This window comes from Notamacropus eugenii, chromosome 2, assembly GCF_028372415.1.
Source record: "Notamacropus eugenii isolate mMacEug1 chromosome 2, mMacEug1.pri_v2, whole genome shotgun sequence".
Classification (NCBI taxonomy): Eukaryota; Metazoa; Chordata; class Mammalia; order Diprotodontia; family Macropodidae; genus Notamacropus; species Notamacropus eugenii.
This window is the reverse complement of record NC_092873.1, coordinates 342,729,734-342,747,910: the sequence shown is the minus strand read 5'-3', so window position 1 is coordinate 342,747,910 and position 18,177 is coordinate 342,729,734. Positions and strand designations below refer to the sequence as shown.

At 45.4% G+C, this 18,177-nt stretch overlaps 1 protein-coding gene and 1 long non-coding RNA gene across 3 annotated transcripts in view; one reads left to right on the top strand and one right to left on the bottom strand.

The window, feature by feature from the left end:
• Positions 1-18,177, top strand: part of QRICH2 (glutamine rich 2) — a 28,704-nt gene that overhangs the window by 4,603 nt on the left and 5,924 nt on the right. For both annotated transcript variants that reach the window (XM_072645789.1, XM_072645790.1), the window contains exons 3-15: positions 1,915-2,004; positions 2,345-2,446; positions 2,821-5,098; positions 6,296-6,381; positions 6,718-6,815; positions 7,455-7,569; positions 8,525-8,773; positions 10,853-10,975; positions 11,315-11,389; positions 11,624-11,788; positions 12,105-12,226; positions 13,832-13,897; positions 14,621-14,722. In XM_072645789.1, coding sequence (XP_072501890.1) covers positions 1,915-2,004; positions 2,345-2,446; positions 2,821-5,098; positions 6,296-6,381; positions 6,718-6,815; positions 7,455-7,569; positions 8,525-8,773; positions 10,853-10,975; positions 11,315-11,389; positions 11,624-11,788; positions 12,105-12,226; positions 13,832-13,897; positions 14,621-14,722 — 3,671 coding nt within the window. The remainder of the gene's footprint in view (positions 1-1,914; positions 2,005-2,344; positions 2,447-2,820; positions 5,099-6,295; positions 6,382-6,717; positions 6,816-7,454; positions 7,570-8,524; positions 8,774-10,852; positions 10,976-11,314; positions 11,390-11,623; positions 11,789-12,104; positions 12,227-13,831; positions 13,898-14,620; positions 14,723-18,177) is intronic.
• LOC140528191 (uncharacterized) lies at positions 347-10,882 on the bottom strand. The gene is made up of 3 exons (XR_011975104.1): positions 10,795-10,882; positions 6,237-6,347; positions 347-2,968 (listed from the first exon to the last, which is right to left on the bottom strand). It is a non-coding gene; the product is annotated as an uncharacterized lncRNA (long non-coding RNA).

Genomic DNA, 18,177 nt, shown 5'->3' with positions numbered 1-18,177 from the left:
CTTATCCATGGTCCCAGAAAGAGTAAATGTCAGAGACAGGATAGTAAAACTCAGGTCCTTCTGAATTTAAGACATCTACTGGTTTTGAATTGTACCAAGGGCATATTGAGAAATTCTCCAATTAATCTCAAGATTAATTGCAACAATCATTTTACTTCTAAAAAGTAAAATTCCAGACATAAGCACATTTCTAAGGAAGTTGGGGAAAGTTAGCAATGGAAAAAAATGCCTCAAATGGCTGAGGGACTCTGTCTACTATATTGTATTTCTAAACCTAAAGTGTACATCTGAAATAAGATGTTATTTTCTCTGAGGAGTTCTGAAGGTTTTGCAGGTGAGTTGAAACTTCAGCAAAAATTTATTTATTTATTTGTCTTCAATTTTCAACAATCACTTCATAAGTTTTAAATTTTCTCCACCTCCCTCCCCCGCTTCCTAAGATGGCATACAATCTTATATGGGTTCTACACATTCTTTCCTATTAAACACATTTTCACATTAGTCATGGTGCACAGAAAAATTAAAATGAATAGGAGAAACCATAAGAAAAACAAAACAAAACAAAGGAGAAAAGAGTCTGCTTCATTCTGCATTTCAACTCCACAGTTCTTTCTCTGGATATGGATTGCATTTTGCATCATGAATACTTTGAAAATGTTTTAGGTCCTTGCACTGCTGAGAGGGGCTAAGTCTATCAGAAACAGTTCTTGCACACTGTGGCTGTTACTGTGTATAATGTTGTCCTGGTTCTGCTCATTTCACTCAGCATCAGTTCATATAAATCTTTCCAGCTTTTTCTGAAGTCCGACTGTTCATCATTTCTTATGGCACAATAGTATTCCATTACATTCATGTACCACATCTTGTTCAGCTATTCCCCAATTGATGAGCATTCCCTTGATTTCCAGTTCTTGGCCACCACAAAAAGAGCTGCTATAAATATTTTTGTACATGTGGGTCTTTTTCCCATTTTTATGATCTCTTTGGGATACAGACTTAGAAGTGGTGTATTGCTGGGTCAAAGGGAATGCACATTTTTGTAGCCCTTTCGGCATAGTTTCAAATTGCAGGCACTGGATATTAGGTACTAGAGATAAAAAGACAAAAACTGAAGTCTCTTGCCCTCAAGGAAGTTTTAGTCGAATGACAGAAAACAACTGAAATTCAATGTACACAGATCAGTAAACACACAACATATAGAAAGTAGCTAGGCAGTAAAGCAGATAGAGTGCTATTTCTGGAGTCAGGAAGACTCATCTTCCTGAGTTCAAATCTAACCTCAGATACTTACTGACTGTGTGACCCTGAAGAAATCACTTAAGCCTGTTTGCCTTAGTTTCCTCATCTGTAAAATGCTCTAGAGAAGGAAACAGCAAACCACTCCAGTATCTTTTTCAAGAAAATCCCAAATGGGGATTTGAATGGACAAAATGGATATGAATGAACAAAATTTGTTAGGAGGGAATAACATTTTTTCTTTGGATCAACAGAGATATGTATCCATTTAAATACTTGAGTTATCAACTAAAAAGAACATTTGGTACCTTAAAGCTCTTAATTGCCTGCTTAAGTTCCTGGAAAGATTAGGGTCTTCTCATTCCAAGAGGCTTTGAAAGTGTTGGTTGATTGATTGGTTTGGGGGCTGTATGAAGCCAAGGCCAGGGTGGAGGCAATAAACTGAAAAGATGTTCTGGATTTGCCCTTGCCTCTGAAGGCTCTCCTCTAGACACCTGCCTCTGAAACTAACAGAGAACAGCAGGAACTTGGTTGCCATTTTTTTGTTTGTTTGTTAGCTAGGACCCTTGGCCTCTTGGTCCCATATCTTAACACAATTCTCTTGATTCTGGTCCTTGTCCTAGAGACAGTAGGAGAGTGGGAGCTTGTATCAGTATGTCCTTTCATTCTTTGTTGCAGGCATTGAAAGACTACAAATCAGTGATTACAGATATGGAAGAACGGATTGCAGATTTGGAGAAGCTAGTCAATAATCAAGAAACTAGTCTGGTAACATTCTGCCCAATGCAGGAAAAAGGGACCATTGAACTGAGGAGATTATCCCAAATCCAGCTCTGCCTTTAGAGGTCCACTCAGGTTCCTCTCTGCAGTTTACTCATAACAGGAGTAGCAGTACCCTCTGCATTCTGGGTCTTCATCCTGGGACCCAAAGGAATGCTTTCTAAGGTGTCACTCCTTACTCCAACTTCCTGATTCTAATTCAAGGTGGAGGGTTAAGACCTATACCTGCTACAAAGAAGGGAGCTCTTTGGAGCTTGCCTGACATTTGGGGCAAGAACAGTTTGTGGGAAAACACAAGCTTACATGGATGTGACCATTTTCTCACCAGGATGCTGTAACTAGAAGGATGAGTTCGTACCCAGAAGACACTTCCATCGTTACCTGGGAGGACTTGGAGCAGGCACTAGTGTCTGGTCGAAGAAGCTCTTTGGTGATTTGGGGAAACTGGGAAAGGACTTAGGGTGGGTTCCTCTCAAAGTCAATGGAGTAGTGCAACATGTGCCTGTGCATTTTTTGAGGGGGCGTGTTCCATTTCTGAAGGAATCCTAGTCTATCTACAATCCCTGGATAATTTATCTAGTGGCCTGATATGATAGGGGTTAAACTCTTCTGTTTTATTAGATATTATATTCCACCCTGGAAATTTCCATTAAATCCTATGTAGGGGACCCACAGAGATCTGGTTCCAAAGATTCTCTCTTGACCAGTGCTCTAAATTAACATGATTAGATCTCCCCCAACACACAACCTGGGATCAGTAGAGTTGACTTTGATCACATGCTTCTGTCTTCCTCCTCTAACTAGCCAGCGGATATGCCTTCAGTTCCGGAGACAGCTCTAACCAGCGAAGATATGGCTCCTGACAAGGTGTCTGAAGACTTGAAGAAAATAAGTTCACAGAAGATGCCATCTGGCATAGAGATTCCACCCACACCTCAGGAAGCTGCTGGACCTAGGCAGATTGGCACAGAACAACATCCATTGCCCTTTGGCGGTCCACAGCAAGCCCCTCTAACTTTAGTTAGCGGCATACCCCCTTCTACACCCCTAGACATTTTCCAGTTTCCTCCAGTAGCCCCAGGCTTAGGTCAGGTACCCCCTGGGGTAGGTCAGGCACCCCCTGGGATAGGTCAGGCACTCCCTGGGGTAGGTCAGCTAGTCCCTGGAATAGGACAACCACCCCCTGGGGTAGGTCAGCCAGTCCCTGGGATAGGACAACCACCCCCTGGGGTAGGTCAGCCAGTCCCTGGGATAGGACAACCACCCCCTGGGGTAGGTCAGCCAGCCCCTGGGATAGGTCAGCCAGTCCCTGGGGTAGGTCAGCCAGTCTCTGGGGTAGGTCAGCCACCCCCTGGGGTAGGTCAGCCACCCCCTGGGGGAGGTCGGCCAGCCCCTGGAGGAGGTCAGCCAGCCCCTGGGGGAGGTCAGCCAGCCCCTGGGGGAGGTCGACCAGCCCCTGGGGTAGGTCGGCCAGCCCCTGGGGTAGGTCGGCCAGCCCCTGGGGTTGGTCAGCCATCCACTGTAGCTCCAGGAACAGGTCAGACAGATGCTGTAACCTCAGGAACAGATCAGCAAGTACCAACAGCCCTAGGTCAACCAGTTCCTGGAATCCCACCCACCTATCCTCTAGTACCTGGAACCTCACCTCAATCTGTTCCTGGAACCCCACCTACCTATCAGCCAGAACCCAGAGCTCCAGTGGCCTACCCTGGTGCTTATCCTGGAGCTCCTGGCACCTACCCTGGAGCCCCTGGAGCCTACCCTGGAGGCCCTGGTGCCTACCCTGGAGGCCCTGGAGCCCCTGGAGCCCCTGGAGCCTACCCTGGAGGCCCTGGAGCCTACCCTGGAGCCCCTGGAGCCTACCCTGGAGCCCCTGGAGCCTACCCTGGAGGCCCTGGAGCCTACCCTGGAGCCCCTGGAGCCTACCCTGGAGCCCCTGGAGCCTACCCTGGAGGCCCTGGCGCCTATCCTGGAGCCCCTGGTGCCTACCCTGGAGGCCTTGGTGCCTACCCTGGAGTCCCAGCCACCTACCGTGGAATCCCAGTCACCTACCGAGTCCCAGTCGTTTATCAGCCAAGAGCCAGACAAGTTCCAGGAACTTCACCCACCACTCAGCCAGAGCCTGGAGCCCCACCCACCACTCAGCCAGAGCCTGGAGCCCCACCCACCACTCAGCCAGAGCCTGGAGCCCCACCCACCACTCAGCCAGAGCCTGGAACCCCATCCACTTACCCACAAGTTCATGAAACCCCACCCACCTTTCAACCTGTTTCTGGAACCCCATCCACCTATCACCCGGTTCCTGAAGCCCCACCCCCTTATCTGCCAGGTCCTGGAGTCCCAAGCGCAGATCAGGCAATCCCTATTGATCCAGTTACTGGTCGGCCAATGTTGGTAGCCCCAGGTGTAGGCCAGCCAGCCCCTCCAGGTCAGCTGATCTATGGCGTCCCCCCAACATATGTGCCAGAGCCCGGAGCTCCACCTATGTATCGACCATTCCCTGGAGCCCCAGGCCAATATCCACCAAGTCCTATGCCCCCATTCATGCATCCATTTCCTGTAGCCCCAGAAACAGGTTCTCCACCTGAGATGGCCCCAACAGCTGCTCCTGGACAAAGTCAAAGATCATTTCAACCTGGAGGTGTACCCCTAACCCATGTCATTCCAGGCGATGATCAGTCTGGCTTCGTTACCTTAGGCACCACAGCAAGTGATGAACAACTTGTGGGCCAAGCTGGCACTCAGACCGAATTGACTTCTGATACCCAGCCCGGTTTTGTGCCATCCTATCCCCCCTACATGCCACCCCAGCCTCCCTACACATCCGCACATCCGCACATATGGTCGGCCCCACCGTATATGTACCCTGCACATCCATACCAGTATCGTCGAACTCCAAGCCAAAGAGACAAAGGCTCATTAGAGAGAGATAGTTTCAGCTTCCCCTTTGCCTTAGAGACTCTGCGTTTGATGGGGGAGCTTACTAACTACTACCTGATTCTGAAAGAGCAGATGGGGGCACTGGATGAGGATGCTGGCCGCTCTGACCTGGAGAAGCTACAATTCCTGATAGGGAAATTAAGTAGGTAACATTTGCCTTTGCCATCTTTCGAAAAAAGGGAATTTCTTATCTCTCTGCCTTCTGCTTTCCAGTCTCAGCTTCTAGGTCTTGAACCATTCATCCTCCCCTAAGTACCACTACTTATACACATCTGACCAAACCATCTTCCTCACTCCCTAAAACTGGGTGTCTCCTGTTCCTCTTGGAAGTACCTTCCTCCAGGGCTCTCCAGTTGTAATTTGTATTTCTGCATAGGAGGCATGAAAGGCTAGGGAGGCAACCACCAGAGGAAGTAGCAGGCTGTAGGCAGAAAGAGAAACTGGCCTGTCCTCTGCTGGCTTCCAACATATTTTAAAATATGTTTGTTTGTTTTGGCAATTTCCTCTTTTAACAATTCTTGCTAACAAGGTGTTAAGTTCACTTTCTATCTGGTAAAGAAATGGAAGAGCTTTTAGTGCCCTCTAAATTTCAGCATCCTGGGATAAAGCTCCAATCACCCTACCCTAATTATAGCTCTATAGGGCCTTTATGCCTGATTAGGTGGATAGACTGGGAGAATCAGCAAGATCTCAGGGTTGAGGCCAATGACCCAGGAGGGCAGTGAGAAGTTTCCATACCATTGTCAAGCACCCAAGTTAAGGAGCTTGATAAGGAAATTGAGAAGAGGAAAAAAAGATAGTATAGATAGTATGGAGTTGGGGTTAAATTCACTCTTCCTTCATCTATGGCTTTATAGGGTCTTGGGCCCTAAGATTTGAGGTGGGTAGGATGGACACCTCCCCAAAGCAAGTTGGGAAAATTCTCATGAGAGCTGTTTAGGAAGAATTTCTGGAGACTTAGAACAATGGTAAAGTAGAGTGTTTTTCACATGAAGGGAGGGGATTGTGGAAGCAGGTAGGCAAGAAGAATTTATTAAACTCTGGACAGTCATGGAGCTAAGTGCCAGAGACGTAAATAGAAACAAAGACAGCCCCTGCCTTCAAGGAACTTATAATTGGGAAAGATGGTCAACCAAAGGGAGATGAAAAGAGTTAGGGGAAGAGGGCTTCATGTGGGTGTGGCAGGAAAGTTGAGAGAATCCAAAGCAGAACCTACAAGGGAAGAAAGGATAACCTAACTTAGGCCCCTCCCCAAAATGGAGGCCCAGGGAGGAACTCACCAATCAGAGATAGGAGAGGTGTTTAGACCTTGACAATTTTGATTTTTCTTCTTCCATAGCCAGTAAGACCATCCCAGATGACATGCTGGAACAGCTCCGTGGTCTTAAAGCCTTAACCAAAGAAATTCAAGAGGAGAGGGAAAAAGTAAGTGGGTAAAGGGACATCCAACTTGTCCTGAAATCCACAGACAACTCACCATTCTAAGGGGATAGTCAAAAGCATTTCAGAACAAAGTCCTTGGGCTAGGTTCATGGGAGGGAGGAGAGGTAGGCAGCTAGGGGACACAGTGGATAGAGCCATCCTGCCTTAGACACTCACTAACTGTGTGATCTCAGTCAAATCTCTTAGCCTCAGTTTCCCCACCTATAAAACTGACCCTTATCTCCCGGCTATTATTATCATTATTAAGTGAGAAGCCTGGGCCAGGCTTCCAGGAGGGGGAGACTCAGACCTGAAACTGTTGAACCATTGGGATTACAGATGAAGTTAATGCAACGAATTCTGGAAGGAGAGGAGGAAGATGCTGAAGAGGAGAGAGAAAGGTCTGGCCAGCTGAGTCTGCAGCTAAGTATTCTCAGGTAAAAGCTAGACTCTCGAGGAGCTCAAGACCATTTGATGTTTGGATATATAGGAAACGGGCAAGATTGGAGGGGAAGAGATCAGTCTTCTAGGATCTTGTGCTGGTAGCCAAGGAGTTAATAATGAACGAGGCCATTCCTGGACTGATCTTCTCTTCACATCTCCATCTGTCTGGGCTGTGGGCTCTGTCTCATGCCCTGGAAGCAACGTTGCCATAGCTAATCCATAAGGCTAGGTAGCTTCAAAATGAACTTGCAAACCAAGATCCCCTAGAAGACAATGCCCAGGGGATATGAGAGAAAAGCCTCTTAGATCCTAGCCTAAATAAAGAAGCAGGGAGGTATCCATGATACTCTGTCTCTTTCAGTTCCCAGTCCTAGCAGGCTGGAGGTATCACAAGCTTGTTAGGCGTTTGTCCCAGGCATCACATTGACCAACCCAGGAGACAGTTTGATTTTCCCTACAAGTATACCAGAACTGGAGCTGGAATTTTTTAGAGGGGAGAGAAAATAAAGATACCTCCCCCAAACCTTAACTGGTTTCTGTACCCTTTGAGTAAAGCTGAGTGTTGATGCCTAGGGCTCAAGTCCCTTGGGGGGCTGCCAGTAAGTAACCCACCTCTTGGTTCTGTGGCCCAGAGTGAATGTGAATGACATAGAGAAGGAGCTGGCCCTCCTGAGGGAACGACAGGAGCAGGGCAAGGCCATCGTGGAACAGTCAGTGACCGAAGCCACACTTTATCTACAGGAACAGGTGAGGGTCCTGGGCTCTTGGCCCAGGAATGGACCAGAGAGAGGGAGAGCAGTCCTCCTTCCTGCTAAGCACCAGAGACCAAGTCTCTATTTCTCCACTATCCTTCCTGGAGAAGCCACATCTATGGGTCCTCTGGCATCTAGTTATAAGACCACCCATCTCTGGTCATGCCCCTACATCTTCTTACTGACCATAGGGCCTTCCCTAGCTTGGTCTTGTACTGACCAGCCTAGGATACAGCATCCACCCAGTGCCGGTTGTCCACTCTGCCTAGAACCTGTCATAAGCACAGTCTTGAGCTAAAGAGAGACTGTACAAAGAAAAGTTCCTTCATCAGTCATATAGGATATATGGGTTAGTGTGGTATAGGGACTGACTGGTATGTGAATGGATCTTCAGGGCCTGTTTTAAAATGGAGGGTACATTCTCCTCCAGTACCTTGGGTGATGGTCAAATAACTCACGGAAAGATTTGTCCAGTGGGGAGAGACCCTATGGAACAAGGGTACTTCTTGTGTAGCCTCCTTTCTCTGGAACAGTTGGGGGAAGTATCTGGGTGAAAGGAGGCAATTCCATTTTTACTGCCCTCCGATACCTCCCACCTCTACTGAGGCTTGTAAACCTAGACTCTCAGTTCTATTCTCAGATTTTCTAGGGTAATGAGACTCTGGAGCTCTGTCTGAAATTACCATTTATTCCCCAATAGGATCATGTGACACCTGTATGCCCTAATCCGAGAGTCTAATTCAGAATTTAGAGACCTTTCTGAGTCACAGGTTGGGCACAAAGCATTGACATGTGTCAGGAGGGCCAGTGTCTGAGTATAAAACCTAAGTGAAGAAAGTAGAGTCCACCAGCCAGCAGAGAAGGCCTGGACCCCTATAGTAAAGAACTCCACTGATTTATTTCACACCACCCTGAAAATTCTTTCTGATCTGCTTTCCTTTGATATATAGTTAGATAAGCTCAGGATGATCATAGAAAGCATGCTGACCTCATCATCCACACTATTGTCTATGAGCATGGTGCCATCTAAGACTCCGGTTCCATTGGAACCAATTGACCCACACAGCACCTGTCCGGCATGCAGCCTAGATCTGAGTCAGCAAGTCAGCAGGCTAGTACAGCGCTATGAGCAACTCCAGGATATGGTCAACAACCTGATGGTGTCTCGACCCTCGAAGAAGTATCAGCTCCCAAACCAGGTAAGTCTGGCTGGGCTACCTCCTGTACTGGGATAGGTTTGCTAGGGCGTGAGGGTCCAGGGCTGCAAATTTCAGTCCCCCAGTTTGAACTCCACAAAACTTCACCTCACCCCCTAGGGGGGAATCCAAGAAGTAGGTATCACCTAAGACTAACTGGACCATGGCTCTCCTTCCCCCCTACTCCTCAAAGGACAGGGACTGTTATTTTATTTTTTGGAAAGAGTGGAAGGTTAGCAGGGGTTTGAGAAGGAGACCCAAGATCTAGATCACCAATTGCCTGTTGGACAACATCAATGGGAACAGACATCTCAAACTCAATATGGGGGGTAGTTATGGCGTAGTGGATAGAATGCCAGCCATGGAGTCAAGAAGACTTACATTCAAATCTTGCCCCAGGCATTAGCTATGTGACCCTGGACAAGTCACTGAATCCCTCAAAAAAATAATAAAAAGAGTCAAACTCAATAAGAACTCATTATCCACCCTCCCAAAACACCCTCTTCCTAAATTGCCTATAATCTGTCAAGAACATCACCATGCTTTTAATCACTCAGGTTCAAAACCTGGAATACAGCCTCAATTCTTCACTCACCATTTTACCTCCATATTTCTTGTATCCATACCTTTCTCTCCATCCACATGGCCACCACCCTAGTTCAGACCCTCACTGAGTTCATCCCCAGACTAGTGCCACAGCTTCCCAATCGTCCTCCCTGTGTCCAGTCTTTCCCCCAGCAATGCTCCTCAACACAAATGCCAAATTAACATTTTTCAAGCACAGTTCTGACCATGTCACTACTCAACTCAAGGAGATCCAAGGGCTCCCTATTACCTCTAGGATAATAATACAAACTTTTCTGCTTGGCATTTCAATCCCTTCACAATCTAGTTCTAGACTATTTCCAGGCTTATTACACATTACTCCCTTTTATGTACTCTATGGTACAGCTAAACTGGCCTGTTCGCTGGTCTTCACACATACCATCTCCCATTTCCATTCCTTTGAGCTGTCCCTCATACCTGAAATTCAGTTCTTCTTCACCTATGCCTCTCAGAATCACTGCTTCCAAAGACAAAGCTGGAAGGGACTTCAGAGACCATTGAGTCCTACTGTCTCATTTTATAGATTTGGAAACTGAGACCATTTGGGTTCTGAGACTTGCTTAAGGTCACGCAGCTAATACACATCACAGCAGGGATTTGGACCCAAGTCCTCTGCCTCAAAAGCTAGTACTCTTTCCACTGTATGGTCTCACCACAAGGATCCTAGAAGAGGCCTATCCTGATCCTCTCAGTTATTAGGAATTCCCTCTACCCATATTACTTGATATTGACTCTGCAAATATGTTTAAAAAAAATTTTTTTTTAATTTTTGCAAGGCAATTGGGGTTAAGTGACTCGCCCAGGGTCACACAGCTAGTAAGTATGGAGTATACAAGGTCGGATTTGAATTCAAGTCCTGATTACAGGGCAGGTGCTCTATCCACTGTGCCTTCTAGCTGCCCAGCAGACATATTGTATATACTTATCTAACATGTTGTTTCCACTTATGGCAGAATATAAACATTCTGAGGGCAGGGACAATTTAATGAATACTTGTTAAATGAATGAATGAGTTGAATGAATGAATGAACTGGCACTTCCCACACCTCTCCTGCTACATTATCTGCACCGATTAATTCAGAAACCTGAGATTACATGCAATAAACAGAGCTGGTGGTAACCTACCCTCCCACCTGTAGGATACCCATTTCCATAGTGCTAGGTCGTTAGGTGGAGATAATGCCTACCTGGGGTAACTCTAGATGGGGGGGGAGATAGCGCTAAAGAAGAGCAAGGTTCATCCCCCCCAAATTACAGCAGGAAAGTACAGCCATTCAGTGTGTCTTCAGTCTATTCCCTGGGGTCACTCAGTCTTTGTAAGGATCTTATCCATTTTATATGACTTGGCTTGAGACTTTGACATATCCTGGAAGAAGGGCCTATGGATTTGTGAGGAGGGGAAGAGTCATGCCACCAACCTCTAAATGGCTTCCTTTTGTCCTCCTTTTCCTTCCCCTCTTTCTCCTCTTGCCTCAGGATGAAGAGCTACTAGGTCATATCCAGGCCACTATCCTTCAGGTGCAAGGTGACTGTGAGAAGCTTAACATCACCACAGGCAGTCTCATTGAGGATCACAGGAGAAAGCAGAAAGACATTGATGTGAGATTTGGGCTGTGTTGAGAGGAAGAGGCAGGAATGAGAAGGGGAAAAGGGTAGAAATGCATGATGTCTGCAAACCCAAGCCTGGCCCATCTGGTTCCTGGTGATGTGGGAGGAGATCTCATCTTAACCACCTTCAAAATGGCATCCGGAGTTCTCCACCTTCACCCACCACCCTGCTTCACAGTCAGACCGAGGGGTATCTTGCCTGTAGGAAAGGAGGTCTTTGTCCTAGGCCCAAACTTAACACTATTCTTGACATAGCCTCCCCTCCCCAATTTATTCCACTACATCCAAAGCTTTTATTTCTGTCTCCTTCCTTCTCAACCTCCTACCTAGATGCTGTACCAGTCCCTAGAGAAGCTAGAAAAGGAGAAAGCCAACAGGGAGCATCTGGAGATGGAGATTGATGTGGTGAGAGGTTATGCACATACAAGATACATTTGTGTTGTACCAGCTAATTCTATGAAATGCATTTGGGGTGGAGGTAGGAAGACATATGGGAGAAATATGGATCAAAGAGATGTTGGTTGGTGCCAGGGATGGTTATCAGATGGCCAGTTGGGATGGAGGAGGTTCCCAGAGAGACAAATTCAACGAACGATGCCTCCATTACCTTATCCCTATTCCTCATCTCTCCTGAGACAGAAAGCAGATAAGACTGCTCTTGCTGCCAAGGTGAGCCGAATCCAGTTTGATGCCACTACAGAGCAGCTGAACCAAATGATGCAGGAGCTGCTGACGAAGATGAGTGGACAAGAGAAGGACTGGAAGAAAGTACTGGACAAACTCCTAGTAGAGATGGATACCAAGGTGAGGGACCTTCTCTTGGGACTGGCACACTTGGATACCTACTCCTTGAGGGTACTTGGGTACTAAAAGAGATGAAGATGGTGGGGCCTCGGGAGCCCGTCCATCTTTAGATGACTTGAGGGGAAAACAAACTGGAAAAAACAATTGTGCCTAGATAGATAGGTTGTAGAGCCTTCCTCTCCATGCCAAGGTGGGGTATTATCGTATTACTGTTCCCCCACTCCTTCCCTTTTCCTTCAGGGCTAGTTACTTGTTTCTCTATTTCCTCAGACATCCCCACCTTCCTAACCATGAATCTTTGTTCTCCCCGAGTAAGCTAAATCGCCTAGAGTTAGATCCCGTGAAGAAACTGCTGGAGGAAAGGTGGAAGGCTTTACGCAAGCAGCTGAAGGAACAGTCCCCCCTGTATCAGTCTGACGAAGCTGCCGCCATGCGGAGGTGAACTGGGCGGGCACACACTGTGAGATCACACTTGGGTGGGTGGGGGGCGTGGGGGAGAGCTGGAATGACCTGGCACAAATGAAGGTAAAGAGGCCCCAGAAGAACACCCAGTCAGTGGCAAGACCACACGATGGAACAACCAACCCTGAGAGGTCAGTGGACTCCTTTGCTCTGGGGAAAGAGAGGGAGGCCATCCAACCCTGCCTTTCAGACTCCTTACCCTGTAAAACCTCTGTAAGGGTTCAGGAGAGGCCCTTCTATAAGAATAGGAGAGTTAAGACATCCAGAACCATCAAAGGCTTGGTAATATGGGGGCACAGTTCTACTTCCCTGCATCAATGGGGTTGAAGTGATAGTCTGAGAGACTATCATTTTTCCAAATCATGAATGTGATGTAGCAGAGCCCAGGTCCAGTTTCTGTATTGGAACACTAGAGGGCACTAGCAAATCACCTGTGAATCTATAGATACCCTAGGTAACCACGGTTCCCAAATATCCAGAGGGCACCTTAGGACCCAGTTGGGATGGATGAGCTAGAGCAGGACCTCTCCTATGTCAGTCTTCTTTTCCTCCTGGGAGAGAATATGTATCAATGAGAAATAAGAATTATTAGATTACCATGATCAAAGAATCTAGACATCATCTTTCAAGAAATTATAAAGGAAAACTGCCCTAATATCCTAGAACCAAAAGGTAAAATAGAAATTGAAAGAATCCACTGAAAGAAGATGCAGTACCTGCAGAGAAAAATCTGACATGTGTACATATATGAATGGAAATTTACTGGAGGGCGTAGTTGTTTATGGATATGAGAGAAATTATTATTTCTTTCTTATATTAATGACTAATTAATGAATCAGGACCAAGGTTTTCCCCCCTTTCTACTTCCTCATCCAGAAATCAAAAAGTGTGGGGAATCTTTCTCAAAGAAATTCTAAATTTGGGCTAATGGAAGGTTTCCTGCTCATTGTATTTACAAGGACATGTCTAGGGAAATGTGGCTCCTCCCTTTTGTCAGACAGGTGATATGGAAATCAATAAGTCTTTCCGACCAAGACTTGGGTGATTCAAGTCATGTAGCCCAAGACCCTCATTGGAATATAGCCTATGTTTCATTATAATATTCATTTTTTCATCAGTTGCTAACCAATCAGAATTGATTGCCCCCCTCAGGAACACCCACTCTTCTAAGGGCATATAAACTGTGAGCTTATCATCATTAGGTGTTTTTGGCATTCGAAAGTGCCACTGACCTAACTTTATTAATAAACAAGCTAGCCTTATTTTTAAAATGAGTAAATTACCCAGAAACTATGCCTTTTAGACTTTTTAAATGTCATGGATATGTGTGTACACATTTGTGTATGTGACCATCTTGTGTATGAGCAGATGCCACCTACCCTGATCCCTAGCATGTCCTCTAGGTCCTGGATCAGGGTTATTCTTATACGGATTTTATTTCCAGCTTGTCTGCTCCCTGCTTTCTTGTCCCAGGGTTCAGCACTGTTCTTGGAGTATGGATAGGAAATCCCACCAGCATTTTTTTGTCTTTCATATAATGTGATATGCAAAAGGATTTACCCTCAGCTTCTATCCCAACAGGCAGCTTTTGGCACATTTTCATTGTCTGTCATGTGACCGGCCTTTGGAAACAGCTGTACCTGGACCGTAAGTACCCGTAGACCACCACGCTTTTAGAGACTTCATTTGAGGGAAAGAGGCAGCATCTTCTCACTTCCTTAACTCTCCCTTACTCTCTTGTCTTCATTCTCTCCTGTCTCCTGGTTCTCCTTCCAACTCTCACACTGAGATAAAATATTTGTAAAGTACCTTGTAGACCTTAAAGCTCTATACAAATTACTGTCATCATTATTATTTGCCCATTTAGGTACTTGGTATAAAGACCATCTCTTCCCCTGTTCCTGGGAGGTACATTAAATAGATGGACGATGGGTATAGGGAAGGAATGACGTAGGGGATGCCAGGGTTTGTTTCTTTTTTTTAATGAAATAGGAGCTTTACTGGATATTTGTTCAAGTTCTTAGGCCAGGCCCAAATCATAAGTAACATCTCTGAGGTGGGTTATTTAGCCACTCTTACTACCATAAAATGGACAGGACAAGAAGGGAGCAGAGTGGTAAAGGCCAACTGTGCCACCATCCAAGATGGCTCTCAAGGCAGAGATGGTACCCCATTGCAGGTTAGGTTTCAGTCCCTGATCAGAAAAGACATGGCCTTTACCCATCACTATAGGCTACAAATTGTCTAGAAGAATAGATGATAGAGTTCTCACTAGCCCCCCCTCCAAGTGAACTTGCAGGGGTTGTGGGAACCATTAGTGGATTTTAGGTCATCTGGATTTCTCATGTTGTTCCCATTCTGCATGGACAGGATCATCCCCTCAGTGCCTAGTGGCCCAGGACTGCGAGCACATCGTTCTAACCGTCCTTACACCATCTATGAATTGGAGCAAGTCCGTCAGCAAAGCCGCAAGTACGGACCTCAGGCTCTGCCTGAAGAAGCAGCTTTGAACAGGGATATCAGAAATAGGGTCATTTCGAGATTGCTGAAGGAGAGTGAAGTATCTGGAATTGGGCCAAAGGATTTGTTGCTTTGTGGGGATGAGGCTTGGAGAACCAGAAATGATTGAATCATTAAATCTATTAATCCAGCTCCTACCCAGGGTTCTAGCTACAGGTCCTAATCCCAGCCTCTCTTTGTGGTCCATTCTCTGCTAAGGCTAAGTCCTACCTAGGATTCTCACACATACTCATCTGTACCCTTCAGACAACTCACCTTGAGTTAACAGAGCAAGGAATAAAACCCAGCATTTGGGGCAAGAGAGTTATGGGGAGGAAAGGAGAAATGGAGGATGGGGCAGGAGAGGTAAACAAGTATTTATAGGGATCAATTAACAAGCATTTATTAAGTACTTACTATGTGCCAAGCACTGTGCTAAGCAGTGGGTTTACAAAGAAAGGCAAAACATGATCCCTGCCCTCAAGATGTTCATATTATGTACATACATACATAGAAGACACAGGCAGTCTAAAGGACCAGGAAAGGCCTCTTGGAATAGGTATATCTTGAAGGAAGCCAGGGAAGCCATGTGAGAAGGTAGAGAGTGTTCTAGGCCTAGGCATGGAGCCCACTGGGAGATGAAATGCCACCAGTGTTAGAGGGTCACATTTTATTTTTTAGCAAGGCACTTGGGGTTAAGTGACTTGTCCAAGGTCACACAGCTAGGGAGAGTCAAGTGTCTGAAGCTAGATTTGAATGCAGGTCCTCCTGACTCCAGGGCCACTGCTCTGTCCATTGAGTCACCTAGCTACCCTTGGGTCACATGTTTTTTTCAGTCATTTTTCAGTCATGTCTGACTCTTTGTGACCCTATTTTTTTTTTTTTTGCAAAGATACTGGAGTGGTTTGTCATTTCCTTCTTTGGCTCATTATACAAATGAAAAAACTGAGAAAAAATGGTTAAGTGACTCGTCCAGGGTCACACAACTAATAAATGCTTGAGGTAGGATTTGAACTCAGGAAAATGAGCCTGGTGCTCTCTCTATTGTACCACCTAGCTGATCCTACTGGGTCACAGAGGTGTAGAGATGTAGGAAGGGGCTGGATTATGAAAGGCTTTAAAAGCCAAACAAAAGATATAAAATCAAAATAAAATTTGAACTTGGAGGTCATGGGGAGCCATCATCTCTTGTGTGGGGCCTCTGGGGCTCTATTAAAAGGTATGCTAGTCCCAGGGCTTATAACTTGGTCCCCCCCACTTCCAGAAATAAAACTAGATTGGGAGTCAGTAGGGTTAGTAGTTGGGGCTCAGTTCACAGAATTAAAATTCTGGTTAAGAAGTCACCCTTAAGTTAGCTATTGACAAGTTGAGGTAGGCTTATCCTAAGGTATGTGGAGTTTGACCATAGTCATTGACTAAACAAGGGGGGAGTAAGGAAGATTGCTAGTCATGACTAAGGCTGAAGGCTTTAAAAGATTCAGTTTAGGAGCAGCTAGATGGCATAGTAGATAGGGTAGTAGCCCCGGAATCAGGAGGATTTGGGTTCAAACCCAACTTTGGACACTTGACACTTATTAGCTGTGTGACCCTGGGCAAGTCACTTAACCCCAATTGCCTAAAAAAAAAAATTCAATCTAGTTCACACAACAGTTATTAAGTTCCTATAGGTTATTCTGTCATTGTGCTAGGTGTTCTTAGAAATTGTGGAAGTATAACACATCATCCTTCACGTCAACTTCTAATCAGCTTAGGAAAACAAAGGCACACACACACACACACACACACACACACTGAAATAATAATATTAAGTGTGATATTGAATGGTAAGGACAAAGAGAACAGAGGGGTCGTTCCTCTTGGTAAGTGATCAGGGAAGGCTTTATGGAAGAGGTGAGCCTTCATCAGAAGGAGCTGGATAAACTGAAGGGGGACAGCACACTCAGGTGAGATAGCACAAGCAAAGGTAGGGAAGACAGAGTTTTGGGGATGACGAGGAGACAATTCCAGCTGGAGTACAAAGTTGCCATTGGGAAATCTCCGTATCTCCAGCCAACACCAATCTCTCCCTCTCTGGACTCCCCAGAGCATTAATTATTTAATCATTATTACCTCACTTCATCTGTTAAATAGGTGAGAAGGATGGGTGGAATTTGGAGCAGGGTTATCAAGTTCCTTTCAGATCTAACAATCAGTAATGGTACATTAGGTTATTTGATTCCTCACAAGAATGCTATGTGAAGAAGGAAGAGTAGGTATTATTATCCCCACTTTACAGATAAGAAAACTGAGGCCCACAAAGGTAAAGTGACCATCTCAAGGTCACATAAGTGCCTTTTTTGCAGAATATACAGTGGACCTCAGTGTATTGCTTTTTTACCTTGTCTAAATCATACATACAGTCAGTTTGTTCATTCATAAACATTTATAGAATGCTCCCTATCTGCTGTGATATCTCCATGACATTAAATTTATTTTTTAAATGAAATTAAATGGTTTTTGATGAACAAAAAAAAAAAATCTATTTTCCTACTTTCATTTCCCCATTGAAAAAAGAAAGAAAGAAAGAAAGTAAAGAAAAACGTAACAAAAAAGACAAGCAAAACAATTCCTGAATTGGCCATGTCCAAAAAAATATGTTTCTTTGTCTTGAGTGTCACCTCTCTGTTAGGAAGCAAGTAGTGTGGTTCCTCCTTGGTCTTCTGGACCAGTTACATTAAATTAAGCATCCTATGGTAAGCTGTCTTGTACTATGCCCTCTCCTCTTTCTTTTGATGACAGTAAAAGTGGAAAATTGATCCCCTGCCCCATCAAATGAAGAAAATACAAGAAAGACTTCTAGGACAATGGGCAGACCTTCTACAGAGGGCTGATGGGGAAATGAGAACCAGAAATGCCCAGGAAGAGAAGTCATAGCTGAAGCAGAGGAGGATTGTCAGTGAGGCAGTAACACATCTTTCCATGTTTCAATATGTATCAGTGTCCAGCTATTTCTTCTCCAACAGAGAATATTCGAATATTGAACTAATAGCTACAACAACTCAATTTCCCTTGCATTTTAGAGAACAAAACTCTTTCCTGCATTAGCTCATTCAATCCTCACAACCATCCTGGAAGATAGTAGGAACTACCTCCTGCACTGGGTTTTGTAGGGAGGACACTTGGTAAGGAGAACCTGAAAACAGTGGAGAAATGTGAACTATTATCCTCCCTTTACCAATAAAAAAGTAGGCCCAGAAGAAGTTAAAAAGCTTTGTCCAGGGTCACACAACTGGAACCAGAGTCTTCTGCCCTTGTATGCAAAGTTCTTTCCACTCTACCATAGTGACTTTTGAGGCCACTTGTATTTCTTTTGTCTCTCTTATACTGCCAACTACAGTGCCCGGCACACGGTAGGTCTCCAATAAAGAGAATGCAATAGAATTGAATAG